Here is a 27,781-nt window from a genome sequence, read left to right on the forward strand (position 1 = left end):
AATAAAATGGAAATGTTCCAGCATAACGACAAACTATTTCACTGTCTAAAAATATTGATGAATTTTGATCTAAAGTTTCTAAATTTGCATACATATCATCATTTGTATTAAAACGTCGGTTCATTTCGAAATATATTACGTCTAAAATATTAAAAAATATTCTTTTTTGTTCTGTTAAATGCAACTGTTTATATGAAGGTATCTGGTATTGGTGTACGCGCACTTGATCCAGGGCCATTAGGCTCAGAAACCAAAACAGTTGAAACAGCAGTTGATTTTAAATTACTTGATGTGATTAAAAAACGATTCATTTTTCGAAAATGAGCGACGCGACGGACTAAGTAAAAATAAAAGCGAAAGATAATCACTACGTTGTACTAAAGGCGTTCGCAGTGACGCAGTGCGATTAGTATTAAACTAATCGACAATCGCAAGCGTACCTATCTATCCGAATACAACGTATATAGTTTACAGTCTCATTATTTTTGGAAATAATCGTCAATTGAATGGATAAGATTAATATCTATCATATTGGTAATTATAGTTGAGAATATCCAGGTAATGGGCAATACGGGATGTTTGGATAATATTATATTATACACTGGCTTTGATGGACTATAAATTTCGTCGGATGCCGATTAACAGGAATTGATCGGTATATAAACCACAATACTCAAAATAAAAGACGTGTCATTGACTGATTTGCAGAACCGATTAAAAACCATCGGGATTTAATTTTGTTAATAAAAACCATATTTACAATATGTTTTTTTTTTTTTGGAAAAAAGTGGGTAGGCCCGGGCCTAGCAGGCCTATCTGCTGGCTACGCCACTGTTCTGATTCTTAATAGGTTTGATTATTTCAATATAATACAGACAAAAAAATGATTCTAAGTGAAAGAGACGGACATTAATTATTGTTAACGATTTCAATAAATGATTTATTTGGGCATAAATCGAAATATTATTTTTTTAGTGTAAAATGTTTAGTACAAATGATTTTTTGGTTTTTATTTTGGAAAAACGTAATTAACTATTAAATATAAGCAGGTAAGATAATATAGCTTAAGAACTTTTTAAAAATAATGAGTACTTAGATTAGGTTCAGTATGTATTAAAAAAAGTTAATTACTCACGGTTTTAATCGGTTACTGCAGTAACTTACTTACTATTGTCTTACTGGAGTCATGTGGGCACGATGAATGAATGTCGAAAAGGTTGTAGTACGGTCTCATATTTAAAGCAATAACACTCAACTAACTAAATGTTGTATACTTTGTAATATTCTCGTAGCTTGGAGCGGTCAGTGTAATATTCTGATAGCCGTTGACTACGAGTATATTATGATTTTACAGGAAGCAAGACCACTTTTGTTGATGATGAAGATGTTGACAAGGTAGTTTATAAATAAATTCGTAGACAGATGAAAAGTTACTTTGTAGTTTATTAAAATGTTCTTCAGTAAATTTGACTAAGTCCAAATGACAAGTTCTTACACATATAGTGACGTGAAGGTGCTTGTTGTGCTCTGGAGTAGACACGTCTGAATACAGGCTGTTTCAGGCTGCCTTTAATTTATATTCGGGTCCCTGCTCCCCTGCCTATCGATATGCTATCTCTTCTCTAACGGATGTGGCCCGTGTGACCATCGACTCAGCCCACGCACTTGCGATATTCCTAATCTAATCTAAGTATTCGCCATAATGTTCTGACAGATAATTTATTATCTGTGTTGTTGTGCAGAGGGTCATCTCTTCTGCGAATTTACTAAATATTTATCAGTTACCACATCCTGGTCTATAGGTTGTGTACATATACATATATACGTATATCTACTCGTAGCTTTGGCAATCCCTATATCCTGTCAACTGATACGTGATTTATGTTTTTAGAAAATATAATATGACTCGCGAATAACCACTCGGTTATTTTGACTATATGATTAACCCTTTAACCTTTTATTATATTTGTATATTTGCAATTTGACTATTGCCAAATTGTTTAAGGAGGTCGTTTACCTACTTGCTTATTCCTAATTTTAACTATTCATATATAATGATATTTATGTGTTGTGAGTAAACGGATACTATCCGTTACAACTTGTATGACAAAAATGGTGGAGATCGCTTGAGATCCAACAATTAATATTATTTCAATTTTCTGTCGGCAGTTTTACAACACATCAAAATAAAAACTTTAAAATAAACCTATTTTTGTACAGTTAAAATGTAATTAAATATACTCAATATATTATAATACAATATAGGTTAATATTAAGGGACCTCGCTACTGCCGTCAATTTTAGCTGAAAAGAACTAAGTATTGACAAAATTAAAGTTAGTTAACGTTGTCCGATTTTGATTCTGAAAATAATTTGAACTCACCAGAAAATTGTCTATAGATATAGATCCTATGAAGCACTTTGTAAAAACTAATTTTTATATTATTGTGAACTGTAATTGAAAACTTGAAAATATGAACTTTTTCGAATTATAATTAAAATTAATATTAATATTAAAAACGGAAAATGTTTCTTACGATCTACAGACATTTTTCTTCTGAATTCAAATATTTTTTCAGAATCAAAATCAGACAATGTTAACTAACTTGAATTTTGTCAAAACAAATGTATGTTTTTGTAAAATTAGTGTAGTGAAATTGATATGGTTATCGAGTTATTGACATGTACATGCGCGTACAAGAAAGGATACCCGCATTTAATTTCACTAATAACACATTAGTGTTTACAATAATCATTTACAACTAACACATAGATCTCGGGCGGCTATGACAAGATTAGAAATTGCCTAAATGTTGCCCCTTAAATAATGACCGTAGCGAGGCCCCTTAATAGTCACAACAATTTTACACTATTTATAATCAAATATCAATGATACATATTTGTATATAGACAGTTATTAAATTCGTAGAATGACAATGTCATTATTTTAATAACTATTGAGAACTTGGAGACTTGAGAAAAATATCCCTTACACGTTTGTATACACAGTAGACATTTTTAATTAATAGTTATCATAAAATATTTTTTTATAATAAAAACAACAATTTATGTGTGTGTGTGTAAGAAATTAGTTGTACTAAAAGTTATGAGGTAAATAAATAATATGAGCGCTGCGTAAATTATTACAGTTTAAAATGCTTATATAAATTATATAAAAATTTAAATATCGTGAAAAGCCAATGCATGGACACATACAATGTTCTGAGTATCTTAACCGGGTAGATTTTAAAGGGTCAAAGCTTGATAATAGGTGAATTCACTAACTCTAATGAAGGGCTATAGCCCTGGCCTAATATTAAAAGTACCTAACAAGGGTTGGTTCTGCCAAACATAAATGCTATATTGCGAATGGCTGGCTGTGTGGGTCAGAGACAGAAAACAATTATGGTGTGCTGATATTCTCTTTAGTTGGTTAAATAACCATGACAAAAGTTGTTTTTGCTAATATAGGTAATATAGAAATACATACCTATGAATACAGAAATTAAAACAAACTAATTAATTTGAATGTTTGACTTTTATCTTTTAATATTAGTATAGCCGTATAGGCAATTTATACATTTTGTACGTAATATGGATCTTCTACCAAAAATCAAGATCAAAGGCGCCTTGTTGTTAAATATTATAATATGTTGTATTAATAAATATTATCTCAAAGCTACTACCTAATATTTTTTTTAAGGTAAAGTAGGTACCAAAAATGTATCAAGTAGTTATAACATGCGATAATAACAAATATTTACATATTATACCAATTATTTTGTATTTAAGGGGCCTCTCTATGGCATTGATTTAAGGAGAATCATTTAGGCAAATTCTAATCTCGTCGTCGCCACCTGAGATCTATGTGTTAGTCGTAAATGATTATTAGTGTGTGTGGTGTCCATGCGGTTATGATAGTATATTATCTATACTGTGTCAGAAGCCGCAGAGTTTGGCACAATGTTTTAACTGATAACAGTTAACAGACAACGACGGAGCACGACTGCTCAATAATTGGTTATTGTCATGATATAATGAACGAAGTTTACCCGTCTGCGATTCGTCGTAATATGATATTTTAGAAGTTTACAGTTTACAGTTCACAGTTTACACTACGAGGAACGTTCATTTCGGTAACGGTGTTTTAATATCTGTTTGATATAATTCGCTGAGAAAACAACAACTGTTTACGGTTTGATTTTATTTCGGAACTTCTGTATAATCAAACCATAATGTTATAATAGGTTATTCTGTTTTCAGACATTGGTTTCGAACACAATCTGCCCGCACGAACACTTAATACCGAAACGTCCAAAACTTCGGTCCTTTGATCACGCCACTGTCCTGAATCCAGGCTTCCATTTCTTTGATATCGTACTTAGTCAACGCACATTGCTCTGAGGCTTTTGATATTTCAGATTTTGTGAAACTGACACAAGGTTGTATATGATGCATTGCGTTTCTGGTGTGCTGGTTGACAACGGTTTTGCTGTGCGCGTGATCGCGTTCGGCTTGTCACCCATTACCAAATGAGAAAATAGTAAGTTGACTTAACTATCATAAGTCATAACCATTCTTGGTTATATTATTAAGTCTTTTCTTATTTGAACTTATTTAGGTAGTTTTATTATCGGTAGGTAGTTTTCTTGAGTTTTTTGTCTTGGCGCAGGAGTTGAATAATTGATAATTAATTTTTGTTGCAATCACCATATCATAGTGTTAGTTGAAAGGTGGTACCTTCTGTTACTTTTTTAAATTATGTGCAAACATTTCCAATAATTTCTTGAGTTTTGATTTATCCTACTTTTCATTCATATAATTAACATATTACAGTACATTAAAATATGTAGAAACTAAAACATTTGGTCCATTTAAAAATTACCTAATACCATTATGATTATATATTGTGTTATACATTAGTGTTCATTGGATTTTGGGAAGCAAAATTAAACAAGTAGGTACACTGTAATTTCTCATATGTATGATTTGTATACATAATACAACAGTTTGTGTTGAGACTGTGCAATATGTTCAATCATTATTCAACTATTTGTTTAAAGTCCGTGAAAGATAAATTCGGTAAACATTTTTGTTGATTTACTATTTTGTCTACCAAGTAGGTACCAACTCTATTATACTGACCCACCCTAATATTTATGTTTTTTGTCTTCAAAATAATTTCTATGTTTTTATTACTGATATTATATAAAATATTTTCCCATTTAATTTATTTTTTTAATATTTATATTTTATAAATTTTAATTATTATTCCATAGTTAATATTTTATGAACATCGTTATACATACCTAACTTAATTCAATATCTTTATCACCGTAAGGCCAAATAAAATACAATTTCATAAGCTGTTACCTAATATAACAACATGCCAGTATTAATTAATAATTAATATTTTAATTTATACTTAACATAAAATTATATCAAAACCATGTAAGTATACTTTTTTCAAGTTGAGAAACTTCGGCCAACTTATACGCAGGGATGAGGAAATACTACACGTCAGGTGTACCGATAGTTGACTATGGTGAAAGGAGAGATTGCGTTAATGCTGCCTGAGAAAAACTGGTTGCTGCTGACTATGTTTCTTTACTTACTTGAACAGAGTATAGTACATATGTAAATAGGTAGTCGATGCCATAATTGAGTTCATTTAATTTAAAATTTTTAACAACAGCTAAACCATAAGTGTGCGCAGAAATAAATATCAGTGGGTACCATTATTTTTTGTGTTCCCTCACCTAATAAGACGGTAGCAGTGGTCTTTTTGTAATGTTACAGCTACAATGCTATATCCAAAAAAAAAAAATGGAGCTTTATCCCTATTGCAACATTTTGTAAATTGTAGAACACTAGGTACTACCGAAACTATTGTTTAAATGCAGCGTGAACCATTTCAAATAATTTTTTTATTTAATTTTAATCAATTAGTTATAATAAAATATTATGTTGTCTTATCATTGATTATTTTGGGATAAGTTCCAGACATTTGGTTATTTTACCAAAAGAATATACTCTTCATTATCATTATATTTTGTACGATGTATTATGTTTCATTCAGGCGCATTCTAGGTCCATTTTACCTACCGGGAAACTGAATAAAATTAGGGTCCACTTATTTTACTTACTAATAGCAATTAGTCCCATGTATACCTATAACAAAAGCCAGGTTATCTAGCCATTTCTTAAACTAAAAAAAAAACTATACAATTAACATGAACCTAAATAGTTGAATAAAATGTTTATGAACTAAACTTTCAACATTCTTAACATTTCTGTACTTTTTTCACAAAATAAGTCAATTACTTGATCTGAGGTTAATATCAGTCTCACGCACTCAATTCTGGCTTAATAAATAACAATGCCATAAACTCCAAATATTGTGCATACAATCTAGCCGACGAAGAGTGTCTTATTATATAAATATGTTCAATACTAAATAAATAGATAATAATATACTAATAGTAATGGTTTTTATTAAAATTATATATTAAACATAAACTAAATTCATAATAATATTATGTTACCTATGAAACACAACAATAGGAGTAGGTACGTAATAATAATTATTGAAAAATTTTAAATAAATAGTAGTTATACTTTTTCCACTCATATCTCATTGTTACAATAGTACCTAGGTAACTTTTACATTGACTTTTCTGTGTACTAATTTAAAATTCCTGTCTTAATATTATTATTATTTTATTATATCTATATATAAAAGTATATAACACTAATTAGGTTGAATACACCAAATCTAAAATCATTTTAAAATTATAAACTATTTTCAATTTATTCAAATTATTATTTTAATAACTTGTATGTATTACCTACTAAAGACATATTTTATTATTCTAGAAATTAAAAAAAAATCTGAAACTTTCCTGTGTTTGGGCTGTATGGCAATCAGTACAAACTGTTAAAATTGTAGAAAACAACTAAACCCGTCGACAAAATTCAAATTAATGAAATAAAATAAAATATGTAAAATACTAGGTTCATAAAATGTTCGGTTCTATTAAATAAATACTGAGGACTTTAAAAATCCTATATGTTTAAAAAATTTGTATACTATATTAGTTAGATCAAACCTAGAATTTGGCTCTTTAATTTGGTCTAATAATTATTCTACTTACTCAAACGAGCTTAATAATATTTAGTATACATTTCTGAAAAGAGTTGCCTTTTTTACTCATTGTACTTTATCCAGAGACTCTTTCCTTTTGGTTCAAAACTCTATAGGTATTGACTCACTTAACATCAGGTGTGAATTAATTGATATAATGTTTGTGTATGATATTTTAAATAACAATATAAACTGCCCAGCTATCTTAAATTTGATTGGATTTAAAATCTCTAGTAGGTATACACGAAATTCTGATTTGTTCCATACACCAAATTTTAATACAAATAGTGGAAAAAATTCATGTTTTTCAATAGCTATTTTTAATGCCAATAGAATCTCCACAGTCTTGGATTTTTCGTTTTATCGGCTCGTCAAGTATTTAAAGCTAAAACTTTGTTATTTTTAAATCATAGTGCCTAAATATTTATTTTATAATTTTTTGTTTTATATACTCAAATGTTGTCTCTGTATTTCTTACTATTTTTACTTAAATTATTATCACTTGTCTATTATTTTTCATATTGTGCCAATTCATATGTTATGTTTTTCTTTCTTTGTTAAAGGTCTTTGGCCCGTTGATTTTATATAAATAAATAAATAATATTATTATTGATAACTAATAATCTATGCAATTTATAAATAAATTTATTATGAACAGAGACATTCGGAGCCTTACTTAACATAACCGTGTATCCGCATACCGCGTTTTCTTGCCTAGTGTTCACTTTAATTATAAATAAAAATTAGTTGGTTTTCAAGAAAAATATAAATTGTGTAATATGATCAAACCTAGTACAGTAGTACACCAAAAGTTTCATTGCCAGTAACAAAAACTAATCAACAAAATTTCTTATTTGTCCTTTATGTAATTTTCTCTTTTTAATTATTCAATTAAAATAATTTTAAAACAATTATTATTTATTGTTAAAAATAATACAGTTACTGAATTTAACTGAAACTACAGGTACCTATTCGGTAAAGGGCCCAGGTCTTATAATTTTTAAGAGGGCCTACCGGCATTTTCCCAGTATCCCGGTGGGCCAGCACGCTCCTGATTGCATTGTATACACAGTTCGCTTTCCAGTAAAATAATTTTAAAATTTAAAAGATTATTAATTCAGATAAATTTTAATTATCATCAAGTAGGTAGTAATAATTTTTGCTACACCAAGTATTAATTTTTAGCGCGTTACTTTCAACCACTTGGTATTTTTATTTCTTTTAAGTGTCAGGGTTGTCAGATCAATTTAAATAGCATGATATATATGTATAAATAAAACATTTTATTAGACAGTTCAGAACCCCAGAAGTCAAATAATGAATAATAAAGATGATGTTTAGTCAGTACCTGTTATTTTTAAATATTGTGGCTTCAGTTGTCTGTAATCTTTATAAAAGACTGAATTTGTCATTCGCAGATACCATTCATACTATATTGTATATCTAGGTGGAAAATTATTGCGGATCAGTAGATGTACTATTGTCTGGACTTCTCCATATTCACAATAATTTGTATCCAGCTTCTCGTCAATTATTTTCAGAATTATTTTCCAGTTTTTAAGTTCTTCCTTGTTAGGTTAGTGAACTTTAAATCAAACTACCTATAGGATAGCAGTCAGTTTTAATTGTAAACAAATATTATCATCCATTACTATTAAATAGATATGATTAATAAATCATGAGTTCAAATAAGATTTAGATAATTAGATTTAATGTGAACTTTGAATTAATAAATATTTTGATCTTTAGAATATTTTCAAATGACTTCAATGAAAAACTTCATACAAGTTGAAGTCGCTGGTGATGCTGATGCTGTTACCAGGTATTTGCACAAATTAAACCTTAATATTATTTTCTTCTATTTTGAATTTAATAATTACATTTTATAAAATATTATTAACTAGTTAAATTTTTAATTTAATAGTGAATTATATGTTGAAAACACGATTGAAAATCCTGCATGGTATACAGTTGAAGATAATCATGTTTCTTTGGTATCTGAAAATATTGAGAAAGTCATTAAGCTTGAAACTGATGTGTTGGATGATTGTATGTGGGAAAGTAGAATCGAAATTACTAAATATGCTGACAACCAAAGTAATATGGAGTTACCCTTGGAATGTCAGGTAATATCTTTTTTAAATAATACATTCTTGTTGTATGCGGTTTATCGCTTTAAATCACCTAGTATTGTACCTACGTTATTATTTTTCACAAGTCAGATAAAATATTTTACAACATTTAACTTGATAATTCTATTGGCTATTCTGATTAATCTGTGACAGCAACAAAAATATTTTATTTAAAAAAATATGCAATTATCAGTCATGAACTTATACCATTGATTATAAATACTATAAATTGCTCACTGCGATACAAAATATGCTGCGCTGAATATAATAACACCATGATCGCTAGTAGATTTAGTGTAGGGTATTTTGTACCACAGTGAGCAATAAGCAAAATAATTAATGCTTATACTTACCTACAGTTTACAAATATAATTAACACTATAGTCAATATGAACATCAATCACTCTATAATAATAATAATAGTATTTAAAATAACTTAAGTTTTTGCTATTCCAAGGATCTTTAGACTATATTTTATATCAAAAGATAGTCCTACATTTTTAAAGTTGCAAATTTGAGAATTTTTTATAGAAATTATATTTTTGTTTATTAATTGGTTGATACTGGTTACAAAAAATAAAATAGTTATCATAATTGTATGTCATTTTATACTTATATTTTATATTTAATCATAAATCATAAGTCATAACCATCAAAATTAGTGTTAAATAAATTAAACCACTGTTATGACTGTGTTAAAAATCTTTAATGGAGAAATGGGGTAATCAACAGGAATTTTTTTTAGGGAAGCTTTGAACATCACTACACGGGTATTAAATGAAGAATTGAACACTCATTTTGAATCATATAGGTTGGTATTTTTAATGCACAGGATCAGTTAGTTATTTATATAATTATAAATGAAAATTTAATAGAATATTTTGTCTGACAATATAAATGTGCTCAGACTTGTTGTCCTATAGGTAGTTTAAAAATACTTACTACTAGTTAATTCAACTTTTTTCAAATGTACTTTTCGATTGAATACCACACTATATATACCACTGTTAACAACTGCAATAAAACAATAAAAAGTATCTTTGCTAGTATTTTTAAGATAATCCGACGCCAGCCAACAGGACTGTACATGTGAGAACCTAACATATTTGGAATAGATTATAGATAATATATATTATACACATTTAGTGGTAAATCCCATTCAACACTGTGCGTTATGAGTGGTGGATCGCATCTATGTGGTAGATAGCATACAACAAGAATACATTAATATTAATTAATCATTTTATTGACAAATCATTTATTTTCTCACAGGATGTCGCAGATAATAATATTTACTTACATCATGAAAATACAAGTGATAAAATATTTCATTGTAATATTTGTGGAAAAAGTTTTGTTTTAAATTATCTTTTAAAAAACCACATGGCCGAACACAAAAGACAAGTACATTATAAAACTAATAAATGTAAATTTTGTGGAAAACAGTTTAAGTTAAGATTTGGTTTGAACAGACACATTCAAAAACATCACAATTCCATGTATAAATGCAAATCTTGCAGACTTTTTATTGATTGCTCTAAGTATAATGAACACAAAAAATACCATGAAAGAAAAGATAGTATTGTATCTATAGTTAAAGACACGCCTTATTTCTGTATTATAAAATCGCCTAATATTGAAAATGGATTTTGCAATAATGATTATGATCAGACATCAGAAAACAAGCTTATATTTACATGCAGAATTTGTAAAAATCAACCATCTACAGATATACATTCATTTGCATTACACATGAGTGAGCACAGGGAGTGTAATATGCATGAATGTATTGTGTGCGATAAAAAATTTAACTCTGTAGTTCTTTGGACAGCCCATATGACCTATCACCAACAGCAAATAGATTTAAATGTGTCAAAAGTTCAGTTTAATCTTTTAGAGAGTGAATCTAATACATTTGATACTAATAATGAGAATAATAAACTTGAACCAAATGTAATCCAAAACAGCACAAGTATAGAAAATAACAACACTGATTCTGCGACAATGTCAAGAAACCAAAAAAAAGAAACCAAATCATCGTCAATTAAAAAAACGAATTACTGTAATTTATGTAATAGGAAATTTACAAAGCGCTTTTATTTTACGAATCACATGATAATGAAGCATAATATAAATACAAACACTCCACAACAACTTACATTGATTGATTGTAATGAATCAATCATTCAGTCTGAAAACATAGAGTTGATTAATGATGACGAAAACAAATTATCAGTTTCGGTAAATAACAAAAATAACAAACTGAACAACCGTGTTAATAAAAGCAATGAGAAGAAATCAAAATTTTGTAGAGTTTGCAACAAACATTTTGGACATCTTGGTGCCCTAACCAATCACATGCGTATTCATATAAAACATCACTGTGATATGTGTGAGAAAAAATTCTCTACTCCATTCCAATTGAATGTTCACCAAAAGTCACATTCAAAATTAAAGATTGAATCTATAAGTCATAAAGATAAAATAAAATGTCGATATTGCAAAAAAGAATGTAACTCGATATCTCAGTGGAAAAATCATATGTCAATGAGTAAGGAATGTCGTCGCCATTGTAAAAGTTACCTTCCAGAATTCACATCAAATAAAACTGTGCTAGATAAAACGTATTTGAATACTCGTGATAATACCGGTTCACAAAAAGACAAATTAATGGATATAATTCAACAAAAACCAGCGATTAAGAAACGAAATAGAAGTAATCACATTAATGGTGCTAAATGTGAGTTATGTGGTAAAATATACTGTAATGAATATAATTTAATTCGCCACATATCCATGATTCACAAACAAACTTATGAACCTATGACTTGTAATTTTTGTGGAATTACATTTAAACACAAATTTTCTTACGAATCACATTTAAGAAATAAACACAAGCAATTATCTAAAAATTATGAAGGAACAAACTCTACATATAAAAGAACCAGCGGGCAAATTATATCAGTAAATAAAAAAAATATTATGAAATACATTTGCAAAATATGTAAAATGAAGTTTGCTGACAATATCGCATTACAAAAGCATACAAAGATACATAATTTAAATATGTATAAATGTAATGACTGTGGTCAGCAGTTTGAGACAAATCTTGGTCTCGGGAATCACATTTGGGAAAACCACAGTGCCAATATTTCTACATCTAATAAAAATTAACATGTCGAGAATTATGAGAAACAAAATGCTTTTCTATAAATAATAATTATAATTTTGCTCAGTGTAAAATTTGATTGAAAACCTTAAAACAGCAAAATATTTAAGATTACACATGAGATTTACTTCATTTAAATGTGATAAGTGTAGCAATGATTTCAGATTTAAATCAAACTTAAATCTTAAATTTTTAAATCAAACAAAGTCCATCAGAAGAAAGATTTGGCATGTTTGTCCCATAATTTTTTTTTTTGTTCATATTCATGCTTTTGTACTTTGTTTTACCCTAAAAATTCCAAACTATTTTTACTGTCATAACTGCTTCTACATGAAGTTAAGTTTTTACTGTACATTCATTGAATGTATTTAAATATGCATTTTATATATTACACACAATAATTAAGGTATAATTTGTATTAATTAAGTTTAAGTTTTAAGAATTGTTTTCATTAACCATAACTTGTGCTGCATATTCATATATTGTCAACCAAGTAATTTATTCAAATTCTTATAACATTGTGTATTTAATTGATTAGGTTTAATTTAATAATTAAATAATTTATATTCGTTTATTTTAATTTATAATTTAATATAAAATTTAACTATTAGCCAAATATTGTTATAATTACTTATACAATGAAGTTAAGTTTTACTGTACATTCATTTGATGTATTTAAATATGTATATTATATATTAGACACAATTTAAGGTTATTTTTTATTAATTTAATTTAAGTTTTAATTTTTTTTTTTTTATTGACTATAACTTGTGTTGTATATTTGTATATTGCCAACCAAGTTGTTTATTCAAATTCTTATTACACTATGTATTTAACTGATTAGGTTTAATTAATTTATTAAGTAATTTTCATTTGCTTATTTTATAATATTAAATACAATTTACTTACCAGAAAAGTATTGCATAACAAGTATTTATAATTTCATTATGTAAGTTTTAATTAAATATATGAGCTTACTATCAATTTTTAGTTATACATTATTAGTGTTAATTATGTTACTCCCAAGAATCTAATACATGTTAAGTTGTTTAGCTCTTCTCAAAAATGTTTTTTTGCATTGATTGATGTTGCAATATTAGTTTACATTATATTGTGTCTCTGAGGTTTTTAGAATTATTTTTTTTTTATTTCAACAGTATTACAGGTAGTGTTGACGATCAAATGATGTGTTAATAAACTAATAGGTTACATACATTTTTAATTCCTTCTCATTTTTTATACTCCGATATAGATTAAGTATGTCGAAATTTGAATCTTCTTTTAATGCTTTATTTATATATAGTTGTAAACTATGAGCTGCACACATCACATCTGAAATATTATAATCAGTTGTATTATAAAGTTTAAATAATTGGACAGCATTTATTAAATTTTTTGTATTATCTGTAATATCATTTGGAAAACATATCTTTAATTTCCCGCTTGGAGAATACATTTTATAATTTTTCTGCTATGTTTAAAGCTGTATGACATTCTTCCATTTTTTGGGTTGTTAAAGTAAATTACATTGGAGACCAATCATTATTTAAAGCATGTGGAGTTATAGTTATATAGAAAATGAGTTTGGCCAATGCTCTATGAATTGACTGTTCTTTCAGGGTTACATTTACGATCAGTATCACTATCATGTGCCAAATGATGCTTTCTTGGTATTACATTATCTTGACTTGGTTGTGTAAAGCTGTAATTGGTACTTGAAGTTGACGATTAGTTGTTTATTAATGGATCTGAGTCTTTAAAGGTCGATCGCTTCGAGATTATTTAATGAAATTAACCAATAGATACCTGTTGGTTGAATAAGTAATAAAATATATAAAACAAATTAAGTACAATAAAATAAAAAATGGTGGCCAAGTGGGTAACGCTCTGCTATTCAGTAGTTGTCAAGTGAATTCAATTTGAATTCAACAATGATATATTATGAAATGATTTTGATCAGAGACAGACTGTCAGACAGTAATATATTAAACAATAAGTACATATATTTTATCATATTAGTCAGCCAAAGATATTTTATAGTATTAGATAATGTATATTGTGATTACTGATTAGTAATATATTTTACTATCAGTATATTACGGTATGTTGATATAATTATTTCCAAAAATATTGCATTTATTATATTATTAATGTTTGATTATGATAATAGTACATTTTTATTTCATTTATTATTGTTAATAACTTTTATATCAAGAGGTATCTATTTATACCACTTTACCGTTTAACGGTGTAAATACTACATAGGTAAAACAAAATGATTCTAAAATAGCATTGTATGTATAATTAAAATAATAATAATAATATATGTACAAGTTTCAAATCCCTACAAAAATATTTTTGAATTACAACCAAATAACTAAATTGTTATTCTTTGTTTAAATATATAGTTTTGTCCAAATTTGTACTTAAAATATCAAATAAAAATATTATATTTATATAATTGTGCTAATGAATTTCTTACATCATTTGGTTCCAGTATTACCTACTTACAAGGGAACTTATAGTAAATATTCAAATCTTAGATATAAAAAATAATTTATTTTATGAATACCTAATATCTAATATCTAACTAATATCGTTAATATAATAATAATAAATTATAAAACAAAGTCTCTTTTTCTCTCTGTATGTTTAGATCTTTAAAACTACGCAACGGATTTTGATGCGGTTTTTTTTAATAGATAGAGTGATTCATGAGGAAGGTTTATATAATTATATGTATAACATGTATAATATAGTAGAGAAACACTGCCCTTTTTTTGTATGCACGAGTATATCTCGAAAAGAACTCTACTCATTTTATACGGTTTTTTACTAATAAATCAGTTAAGTCACGAGAAAGGTTTTAATGTATAACAATTTTCCTTGGTGAAATTAATTCGGTGGTCGATAGAATTTTAACTTTGAAGACAAAAGTCATAAGTTATTAGGCATAAAAAAAATTTAGTTAACTCTCAAAAGTATGCAATATTTGCATGATTGCTGAATCCAACAATCGGCCAGCGGCGCCCTTGTGGCCTATTTGAGCCCATTGTTTTTAAGAACAGAGCTTAGCTGCAGTCGCATAATTAATCCTAAAAAACCTCCTACTAGTTATTTGACATTTGTACTATTGCTCACACTATACTATGGGTAAGCATCTTGGCCCTTTAAAGAAAATTTGCGTCTAATAATTACATACTCTAGAGTCCATACTCCCTATATAGACTAGGAACATGTCAAGCAAATAAAAAAAATTATGAGACCCTAAAAAAACAGAGGGTCCCCGTGTCCATGGCCAGACCAACACTGTAAAAATCAAAACATATCCTTAGATTACATCTCTAGATAATTATTATTGAAGTTACATTTAAAATCATATTATTTGTTCAAAACATGTTTTAAATTAAAAAGTACATTGTTGTACTTCAACTCGACATTAAGATACCCAATCATCAGATTCACGTTACACTGGAGGCTAATAATATATTTAAATTCAAAAGATAGCTTATCCATAAGGGGTTTGGATAGTGAAAGATTTATAATCTTGGATACTTTTTTTTGGACTTAAGAATTTCAGGAGATAGTAAAAGATAGATAAAAAAATTACATTTTAGTTGATAAAAAAAAATCATATAATTTAATTTAATGACGAACAGTATAAAAAATACATTGTTAATTAAAAATGTTATATAAACTTAATTTGGTTCGGTCAAACAATTTGATGGATTGGTTGTATTACATTATAATTAATTACAATATTCATATAAAAATTATTATTTCTAATGAACTGAATAATATATTTATCCTTATTTTAATTTGAACACATTAAATAAAATAACTATTATCATTGATAATCATTGAATACTAGTTTAATGCTGTTATCATAAACTATTAAGACATAATATGTTTTATAATAATTTAACAATTTATTATTACTATTGATATGATTTGAGATTCCTATAAAATAAAAATGAATATAAAATAAATGTATTTGTGAATTTGTAATTTAAAAAAAAATAATATACTATAATACTGTAAATATTTCCTTGATAAAATTGTTCTTTTCATAAAGTGAATGTCCATACTTCAATCCATATCGTGAATAATACATATTTTATAAGAAAAACATATTTTTACATATTTTTTATAAAAAAACATATTTTTTTCACATGGGTAACGTTTTAAATTAATATTTTTTGAGATAATGGAAATTGTTTTCACAATAAACCTACTCATCACTGTTGCAGAATATCTACCATAACCGCATATGTCAATACAAATGATTGTTTTTTTTACATTTTTATAACTATAAATAACTATAAAATTAACAGTTCTGAATGGGTCGTAACAATATATGAAAAAAAAATTCTATAATTTTATTATAAATTATTGAATTAAATAATTTTTGATTTTTTGAAAAAATTAATTTATAAATTACATAATAATAAACTAAAATATTTAAATTAAACTTAGGACTTATTTTTTAGATAAAAGTAAAAATTAATTTATCCTAATAATATTAATATAATGTGTACAATTATTAATAATTGTTTGGTTTGATTAATAATATACAGTTTTGGGATTCTGAAAGTGACAAATAATAAAGACAATATGGACTTCCATTTCATAAAATTAATGTTTTCCTAATTATTTTTTCCAAAAAATATGCACTATTATTCACAATATAGATACTTTTTAAGTGGATGTGACTTCTTATTATAATGTATAATATATATTTGATCAGATCATACCAAATGTAAGCAATGTTGGTTTTTCATAACCTACCAAATATTGACTGCCGACCAACAGTTTGAGAACCGCTGCATTACAGTTAGTGTACCTATTATCTAATATTATATATATTATATATTTATATATATAAAATAATGAATACTAATTATAATAGTTAAAATGTACTATGAGTAACCTACTTATAAATCATATCAAGATTATTTTTGTAATGTGAATGTAATAATGTCTAAAATTATAGATTTTTAAACCACCGATAAATAGGTAGACTTTTTATATATTTAACTAACTTTAGTTCGCCTGGACCATTACAGCCACTAGAAGCACAAGTATAAATACATGTTTCGTATTCTTTTTCATCACCTGGGGGCTTAAAATAGTTGCAATAATTTCCTAAATCGTGAGATGAACAGTAACGTCTAACTCCAAGTCCCCCTATAATAAACAAAAATTAGAATAAATTATTAAATAATACTTTTGTTTCATAATTTTTTTTTTTAATTATAATAAGATCATAGTTACCGTTGTAGAAGCCTATATGTGTCACACAATAAGCAGCATTGTTAAGATTTGTACAGGGTGTGGGGCGTAGGCTGCCTATATTGTCCATAGTCTCTGTACATTGAAATTGATAGTTGATGTCGGTACTGTTGCATTGGTAACATGATATGCTTCCAGCTAGACAACATAATAAAAAATTGTTCATATTGTGTTTAAGAACCCACCATAAATCTAATAAGTGTTAAAATATTCAGTATAATATTTACCAGATCTTATGGTGCAAATAAATGCTATAAGAACTAATACAAACAAATTATTTGCATTGACCATTGTTTTAAAATAAAACCAAGTACAAAAGTATAAGTTGAACACAACGTAAACAATTTTCGAATGTCAAAAAACAAAATGGGTACCCAATGCCCATAAAAATTGAGAAACAAAAGAGAAGAATAAATAACCTGAAAAACCGTTTACGTTTTGTGGCGACGCACATAAGCACCGTGCACAGCGCCCTCTGGTTGCTTAACTAAGCTGACTTCATGTATAGAATAGTAATCCGCGAACTGCTCCACCACAGACTACCCAGGGTAGGTACATATCGACTATATTCAATATAAGAAGACGTCGCACCCGCATATTATGTTGTCTCCGTCTTACACACGTACGGCATAGCAAAAACGTTTTGGCGTGGGAAAGAATCGAGAAGGCTACAGTAATAACTAAGAAACGAAATTTTCACCACATAGGTATAAAGGATAATTTTAACTGTGCAATATCGTTTTTATTTTGTTGATATCACTTATACGAAAAAAGTTCTTATTGTTTCAAAATCCATTATTATTTGTGTTTTTCAAATTACAATAACTTTTTTTGAAGTTCTGATAAATAAAAAATAAAAACGACATTGCACAGCCACAATTCTCCTTTTTTTGTAGTCAAAATGTCGTTCCTTAGTTACGACTGTAGCGTTCTCGGTTCTTTCCCGCGCAAAACTGTTTTTTCTATGTTGTACATTTGTAAGACGGAGACACACATGCGAGTGCTTCGTCATCATAACGGGGCCCAAACACCAGACCGAATGTCGTATCGGACACCGACTGATTTAATATTTTATGCCCATTGACAAATTAATGACGTGTACGTATCACATCGCTCTCTCTCTCCTGCTAACCAACCCCTTCAAATTAGAGAGCCTATATAGGCTCTCTACCTTCAAATGCTTTACGGGCTCAAGCTCTCTCCTCATGGCGAGTTGTTACCTTTTGTTCCAATGTTGTTGTCAGGTGTCACACTTTTGAGGACTTTTGTTCCACAAAATATTTGTTCCATGGCCCCTTCGCCACGGTTATTTACGGCACGTTTCGGCTGGGTGGGGAGTAATGTGACGGCGCACATAAGAGCCGCGCATGCACGTACATCGTCCTGGTTCTTCTCCTCAACTGTCTTGAAACGCTAATCATTTATTACATATTACATCCGGGTTTCTAGTATAAGTATATATAGATATATGTGTGTTATACTGTTATATCTATTCCCATATCCTATCACTTGATATGTGATTCGTATTTTATGAAGTGGTTTTTTATATTAAACATCAAATGGTCAAACTTAGAATATTATTCTCGAATAATATGGCAACCCAGCTGGCCTTCCTCATCCTTATCATGTTCGTATATCTGCAATTTGCAATAAAATTTCCAAATTGCTATTGCGTTCGTTCGACCATTCGCCTATTCGACAGTACTATTGTTTAATATACCTTTCATTTAACTACCTATGTTCATTAATCATTATATGTCGTGAGTAAACGGATACTATCCGTTACAATGAGAACATAACAAAATGTCTTTTTAAATATCACTTTTCCGCATATAAATGTAACCACATGGTCAAAAGTTGAATATATTCAACTGTGCGGTATCGTTTGGCAACTGTGATTATTTTACATGCCACGGTGCAGTAGTGTGAACCCCACTTAAAATAATTACGTTGTAGTGCGGGCAGGGCCTGATTTAGGCATTTTGTCGATACCTTTTCGTATCAATACCTTGGCCATGGGTGGCATTTTTAATATAAAATAAAAAAAAAATAAGAAGAAAATAAAAATAAAAATAAGCTTTAAAATATCTTATTTTAAGTTAGGTATTCCAAATGTGGCTTAATATTTTTAATTTTTCGATTTTCACTAATTTTGATGTTGTTGCATAAAGTTCAGTTTTTTTAAAATATTGTTGTATTTTAAATATTATAATTAAAATACTGTTGAACATTTTAATATACTTTGACTTTATTTAATATGACACAAAATGTACAAGCGTGAAAGATGAACATCGCACATGATTTAGACGACAACTATTGATAAAACATTGATCACTTGTAATAGTGATAATAACAGTGTTACAGTGTTACCTTATCATAACATCTTCCTTCTTTTCTTTTCTTTGTTTTTTTTAATATAATTTAATACAATAGAGGATAAATAATATACAAAAAAAATTATATAATAATAAACATACTTATACAAATATACAAGAATAAATATATATATATAAAGATAATAAACAAACAAATAGTATAATATGTAATTACTTCATAATAATTATGGCTTATAAGTCTAACCGCTTAGGTTTAACTATCATTCTACCAGAACGAGTACATTTTTTATCTATGTTTAAATTTAAATTAGGTTGTGTGTCAAGTTCATAATTAATAGTTTTAGTGGTGGTTAAACTAGAAGCTATTAAGTGTTTTCTATTTCTTCTGTAATTACCCCCTTTTTCACCTTGAACTACCGATATAAGATCTAGGATATTTACCAATTTTAATTATTTTACCATTAATCCAAGGACCATTGGGTACTAGTTTAAATAAAACTTTTTCACCAACTGTGAGAGGTTTTAAAATTTTTGTGTTTTTATTATAATAATTAGCCATTTTATCAGTTTTTATTTTTATTTTATTTTGATGATCGCTTAATTTAGTTATTTTGGGGTTTAAGTAATCTATAGTAACAGGTAGTTTTGTTCTAATTGATTTTGACATTAAAAGTTGAGATGGAGAACATAAATTTCCTTTAGGAGTGTTTCGATGATGCATTAGAGCTATAAATATGTCAGTTTTACTTTCTTTACATTTTTTTTAATAATTTCTTTATTGATTGTATTGATCTTTCAGCTAACCATTAGATTGAGCATAATTTGGACTTGAAGTGACATGCTCTATGTCCCATTCATGCATAAATTGTTTAAATTCTAATGAACTAAATGGTGGACCGTTATCGGACACTGTTACAGATGGTATTCCAAATCTAGCAAATATTGATTTTAGGTGTTGAATGAATAACAGAAATACTTGGAATAGTAGTCTACTACCTACTAATAAATATATTTTATTATCAAAGTGAAATATATCAGTTCCTAACTTAAACCAAGGTATTTGAGGTATATCATGTGGTATTAAAGGTTCTTTTGAATTATTATTTCTGTATTTCATGCATACCTCACAATTTTCAACAATATTCTTAATATCAGAGTTTATGTTAGCCCAAAATATTAAATCTTTTATTGAATTTTTACATCTTTCAATTCCTATATGACCTTCATGAACTATTTTTAACATTTCTGGTCTTAATTTTTTAAGTATAAGTAGACTTTTATTTTTAAATATTAAGTTATCTATTACACATAAGTCTTCTTTAAAAGTCCAATATGGTTTAATAATTTCTTCGATTAAATTTTTATTGTCTGACCACCCATTTTGTATAACTTTATTTAGTTCTTTACATACCAAATCGCTTAGTATTTCTTTTTTTATCAAATCTAATTTATTTTCTGAAATTGCTATATTTTGAATTAAATTTTGAACATGTAAGATTATGTCATCTTCAATTTCATCAACTTAAGTTATTTTAAGTGCTGCTCTAGATAATGTATCAGCAATTATAAGTAATTTACTAGGAACAAATGTTACTTTTAGATCATAGGATTGTAGTTTAAGCATCATGTGTTGGAGACGGACAGGAACAGAATGTAGAGGTTTAGTAAATAGTGTGATTAGTGGCTTATGGTCAGTTTGCACAGTAATTGTTTGACCATACAAATATTGGTGAAATTTAGTGCAACCAAACATTATCGCATATAACTCTTTTTCTATCTGAGCAAAATTTTGTTGACTTTCAGTTAATGATTTTGAAGCATAAGCACAAGGTTTATTATCTTGCAGTAAAACTGCACCTACAGCATTTTGCGATGCATCAACCGATAACGTTATAGGTTTTGAACAGTCAAAATAATTTAACACAGGAAATGTTGATATTAAATTTTTTAAATGACAGAATGCTTTTTGATAATTTTCATCACATTGCCACAGTAAATTTTTTTTTAACAAATCACGCAAAATAGTTGATTCAGAAGCTAAATTAGGTATGTATGCACCTAGATGCATTCTAGTTAATCATACCTAGAAACCTTTGTAAATCTCTTACACATTTTGGTGTAGGCAAATTAATTATAGCTTTGACTTTTTCATTATCTGGTTTTACACCATTTTTATTAAAGATATGTCCTAAAAATTTTACATTTGGGACTCCTATATGACATTTTATTTTATTAAATTTAATATTAATTTGACGAGCTCTTTCAAATACCTTTTTTAGATAAGATCATGTTGTTCTTTGTTCTTAGCATATATGATAAGATCATCAACATATAGAAATACACCATCTATATCGGAGAAATGCTCTGTCATTACTCTATGAAAAACTTCTGACGCACAATTTAATCCATATGGAATTCTGATAAATTTATATCTACCAAAGGGTGTGTTAAATGTGCATAAATTAGCACTTTCCTCATCAAGTGGTACCATCCAAAAACCAGAACTAGCATCTAAAGTGGAAAAGTAACATGAACCGTTCAATCTAGATTTCACATTTTCAAAGTTGGGAAGTGGATAGTGTGAACGTTTTATAGCCTTATTTCAATTTCTTGGATCTAGACATATTCGAAGCTTATTATTTTTCTTTTGAACTATAACTATTGAATTTACCCAAGAAGTTGGTGCATCTACTTTTTCTATTACCTTCATTTTAACCATTTCATTCAATTCAGACTCTAATTTATCATATATTTTAAATGGAATTCTTCTTGGAGGATCAATTTTAGGTTGAATATTAGCATCTAAATAAATATGATAACTAATTGATAGACGTCCTAGACCTTCAAATAAATCTTCATACTCATCTAAAATAGAAAGCTCTTTACTATTATTTATGACATTAATTCTAGAAATTAATTTAAGATTGTTGCAAGTTTCCAACCCAAGTATGCATGAAGTATGCAAGTATTGCATGAAAAATCAACTACCTATATGAAATTCAATTAAGTAATATTTTTATTTGTAAAAACATTTAATAGTACTTTTACCTAGAGTGGATATCTTATTCGAGTTAAAAGCAATTAGTTTTACATTAGATTGTTTTTCAATACTATTAAAGTCTAGATTAATTTTATTAAAAATTTAAATTGACATTATATTAGCTTGTGCACCTGTGTCTAACTGACAATTTACATCTCTATTATTAATTTTTAAGACAACTTGCCAAACATCATTTTTGTTATTATTATTTATCGAGCCAATAAAAAGCGAATTATCATTATTAGAATTTTTTTACTAAGTGTAACCTGATTAACCATCTTTGTCTTACAGTATTTGGCAAAATGATTAAATAAATTACATTTATGACATTTAATACCTTTGGCGGGACATTACAACTTATGACTTTGACCACAACGACTACATTTAGGACTAAAATTATTACCATTACCGTTTGTCTTCTTTGAACCTTCTTTTTTGATTTTTGATGATTGACTTGACAGCGATGACTCACGCATTTGATTGTTCTTTTCTGATGATATTGACTGATGATTCTTATGACCATATGACCCTTGATGGTGACCTCGACTATTGAACTTTTCTTTTGATTGGACTGCTAATACTTCTTTGACTGCTTCTTTGCTCCCGTACATGACATTCAGTTGCTTAATTCTTTGTTGTCACAACGTCATGGACGAAGCAATTTTCAATACTTTTTCCAATGTAAGATCGTCTTCTTTTAATAGAAATTGTTTAATATTAAGATTATTTGTATTTAGACCACAGATTAACATATATTTTATTAGACTTTCTCGTAAAGATTCAAATTCACATGACATACTTTTATTTGTTAAATCTGCTATATACCTATTCATTAACACATTCATCGGGTAATTGATACCGAGTGAAAAATGTATGTCGTTCCACAGTGACATTCTTACGTGGAATAAAATATTCATTAAATCTGGATATTAGATTATCCAATGTCAACTCTTTTATGTTAACATTAAATGAATTATAGATTTTTAAAGCAGCTTTACCGATAAAGTGTAAAAATATTTATATTTTTCGTATTTCGGGCTAACTATCATAGGCACTTGCAATCAAATAAATGTTAAACTCTTGTAGCCAATCGGACCAATTTTGACTTAAATTTCCATCTAAGGATAGTTAACTTAAATTACCAATGAGACCTGACGACATCGTGTATGTATTCGTGGACATTTGAACATTAGCGCACGTGGTTTGATGCGGCTCGTTTATTGATTCATCATGTTGTGTTCCAAATTTATCTGCTTGATCCTTCTTTTTTCGAGTCAAGAGGAATCAACACCTGACACCATGTTGTATTTTGAATATTATAATTAAAATACTGTTGAACATTTTAATATACTTTGACTTTTTTAATATGACACAAAATGTAGAAGAGCATGAAAGGTGAACATCGCACATGATTTAGACGACAACTATTGATAAAACATTGATCACTTGTAATAGTAATAATAACAATGTTACAGTGTTACCTTATCATAACAAATATTTTACGAATCAAAAGTTGTTCTATAATATATAATTTATGTTCAACACAATCGGCATCAATTTCAACCCATGCTTTTTTTTCTCATTGCTTTGTATTTTGTTGGTTCAATAATTATTCTTGATTTTTTTATGTTTCACGTTGTCAAAATTTTTTTCAAAATTTTTTTAAATATTATCGATTATATCATTAAACATTTTCACCGGTGAATTCATAAGTCCTGTGTTAATTGATGAATGATTCTTATGTACAATGTTAACAATTGAATTTTTTGATACAATAAAATGCTAGATATCCATCGAAATATTATGTCACCGAACAATCCTCTAATGTGACCAGTATTGTGTTTAAATGTTCTGGATTTGATAAATCTGTATCTATTACACTGCATTCTGAATTCCTATCTGAAGATTGGTCATTTTCGATGTTAATTAACTGTTCTCCTTCCAGAAAAATTCTCACGTCTTGTTTGTTTGTTTGGGAATCGGTATTTTCAATAATATTTTCACAATTTATTTGCCCCTTTAGAAGCGCATAATGAAAATACTCAAGTACTTCTAAATAACGTTCTAATCGTTCTCACTGTAAGGTTCTTATTGTAGCCACCTTTTTGTCGAAAAACACTAATAATTTTTCTAGTTTGTCCTTTAACCGATTAGCTAATATAAAACTGATTTCATTGCTGTTAGATTTTTTTAGGTTTAGTCATTTATTTTTTATTTTTTTCATAAGTTAATAAAATATTTTACAGCTTCATTTAAAAATGGTTTTATTGGTTTTAAAATACCGGAATCAGATAATCCGCAATTGTATGGATTTGAACTATACAATGTTCTGCTATTGAAGCAGTCAAACAATTTATTAATAATTCAGCAAATACAGCATAACGAATTTAATCCACTCTGATTGTTTGATTCTTAGTCACAAATCAATACTTTAGAACACAATCTGTTTTTAAATAATTCACACAAGACATCAATTATTAAATTTTTTAGTAATTTATGTTTTACTCCTGAATGAGCCAAAAAGTACGTGACTGGAAATTTCCACGGTGAATACAATTCTCGAGCCATAAACATAATTTCGCAATTTGCACTTTTATTTGTCCGACCATCCAAAATGTTCAAACCCTTCAATGAAGTCATAATTTTTTGAATACTCTAAAAATTCTTTTATATAATATATTTCGTCAAAACTTATACTGCTACTTTTATCATTATTTGTTTTATGTTCGATTTTTTTTTTAATGTTACTATATTGACTAGATTGGGACATCACTGGTAAATGGCAAGCCTGGGTTGAACTGCCTGACAATAGAATATCATTGGAGAAGAGAATGTACGGTGTACTGCGGTCGCTAACTGGACGTTGGGACGACTGCGTATATGACACGTCACACATTTTCACTCTGACCATTCACCTCTACGGATTGTTGATGTTTACCAATATTTTTTTCATCTTCGGCATTTCTTCATTCGTTTTTGCTCTGCATTCCTTTAGTCATAGTAATTCTCTATTTCGCCATTTTGCGAGCGTCTAATCATTGCGTTCTAAACGCTCTCATCATAAAAAGTAATTTAATTGGTTGAAATATATGTCATATGAAACGTAATCAATAATATTTGTACGCGCGCTCTTTCATCAATTTATTCCATTCAGATTTCGGAATAGTACCCATTGCGGCCGTACATCGTCTGCAGTGAAATATCAAGGTTAGTATTTTATTAATTACGATCATTACTAGAGATAGTACACTGTTATTTATAAAAAGTAAGCAGTGAATTGTGCAAATAGCAGTGAATGATACTTAACGTGTTATGTTTTTATGCCAATATGATAAATTATTTTATTTAACATAAAATAGCAGTTACCTACTACTCATTGTTATTAAATCACATTTTTCTCTGGACTATTAACGATTATTTACGATTTACGGGTGCATTCGACTTGGGTACTTGTTTACTTTCAGTGCTTACTCTTATTGTATACGTTTTGAACCGTTCGTTTAAACACAAGTGCTCACATGTAGGCTACTAGAAGCCTATATCAGTGGTTCCCAACCTCTTCTATTCTACGCCCCATTTGACAAAAATCTCTCGCCCCCTCCCCAAAAAACCTATTATAAAATGAAAAAAATTCATTTACGGATGATGTAGTTGCAGGGGCGGACTTGCCATTTTTCCACCCCTAGGCATTACAACACTAGCACCCCATACATTGGTGTGCTACCATAGGGGGGGGGGGGGGGGGTAATTTTCCATGAAATAAAACAAAACTATTAAAATTGGATGAAATCTATAAGATTTCTGAGTTCTGAACAGTATGCCAGTATGCACTATGCAGAAAACGGACAGTGCCAGCATCACGCGTCGTCGCAATGTTTATTATTATTAATTACTTTATCAAGACATCTGATTTCCAGAACTAATTCCAGTCTTCTAAGAATATACTAGTTTGGTGCCCGCGCACACTTATTGCGGTGCCGGTTGCGGGGTGGGTGTCATTTTACTTAGGTACTGTAATTTTATTTACTTGTAAAGTACTATGCGACTTGTCCCCCACCTAGCTAGTAGAGAGGCTATATACAATATATGTACGCGGCGGCCCGAGGCAGTATATTTGACTGCCTTGGCTGGCATTTTGCGCATGTGCCATTCACAATATTGTATGTGTTTACGCCGTACACCCTTATACCACCTGCCATGCATTAACATAGGCAACGCCAGCAACTGCCTCGTCGAGCGTCGATGTCAACCCTCTAGCGGTGTGAAGCGGCTAATCACTCATGATCTTTATCACTGATTATTCATTTAAAATTTATTTCTTGCAGTTTAAAATAAAAAATAATTAAAAAAAGGTGGGTAAGTGGATTTCGCTCTGCTGTACAGTAGGTTACAAGTGGGTCACTGTATAATGGATGGTATTAAATTTGAATTCAATGATATAATATCATTGTATAAGAAAAACGATTCTGAGCGGAGACGGTATGTTAGTCTAGGTATAAGACATAATATTATATTAGGTACCTATAATAAATTCCAAATTAATCATATCATAATATTTATTAGGTACTTATAACGCGTTATACATCAACAAAAAACCGTGGTACTATCATAGATATATAATAGTATACTTTAGAAGTTTCAAGTACCCACGAATAATATTATACAATC

The 27,781-nt window shown here is 28.6% G+C and overlaps 3 protein-coding genes across 3 annotated transcripts in view; 2 read left to right on the forward strand and 1 right to left on the reverse strand.

Annotated features, from left to right (window-relative positions):
- LOC103308338 (myelin regulatory factor) overlaps positions 1 to 27,781 on the forward strand; it is a 197,241-nt gene that overhangs the window by 83,941 nt on the left and 85,519 nt on the right. The window lies entirely within an intron of this gene.
- On the forward strand, positions 3,760 to 13,429 carry LOC100569457 (zinc finger protein 43). The gene is made up of 5 exons (XM_003245982.4): positions 3,760 to 4,195; positions 4,264 to 4,543; positions 8,894 to 8,966; positions 9,069 to 9,270; positions 10,549 to 13,429. Exons 3-5 carry the CDS (start codon positions 8,905 to 8,907, stop codon positions 12,448 to 12,450), a joined length of 2,166 nt encoding a protein of 721 aa, XP_003246030.1. The 5' UTR covers positions 3,760 to 4,195; positions 4,264 to 4,543; positions 8,894 to 8,904; the 3' UTR covers positions 12,451 to 13,429.
- LOC107884358 (U-scoloptoxin(05)-Sm1a-like) lies at positions 17,355 to 18,538 on the reverse strand. Its single transcript, XM_029485898.1, has 2 exons — positions 17,720 to 18,538; positions 17,355 to 17,632 (listed from the first exon to the last, which is right to left on the reverse strand). The coding sequence occupies exons 1-2, from the start codon at positions 17,901 to 17,903 to the stop codon at positions 17,433 to 17,435; spliced, it is 384 nt and encodes a 127-aa protein (XP_029341758.1). The 5' UTR covers positions 17,904 to 18,538; the 3' UTR covers positions 17,355 to 17,432.

Source organism: Acyrthosiphon pisum, chromosome X (genome assembly GCF_005508785.2).
Source record: "Acyrthosiphon pisum isolate AL4f chromosome X, pea_aphid_22Mar2018_4r6ur, whole genome shotgun sequence".
Classification (NCBI taxonomy): Eukaryota; Metazoa; Arthropoda; class Insecta; order Hemiptera; family Aphididae; genus Acyrthosiphon; species Acyrthosiphon pisum.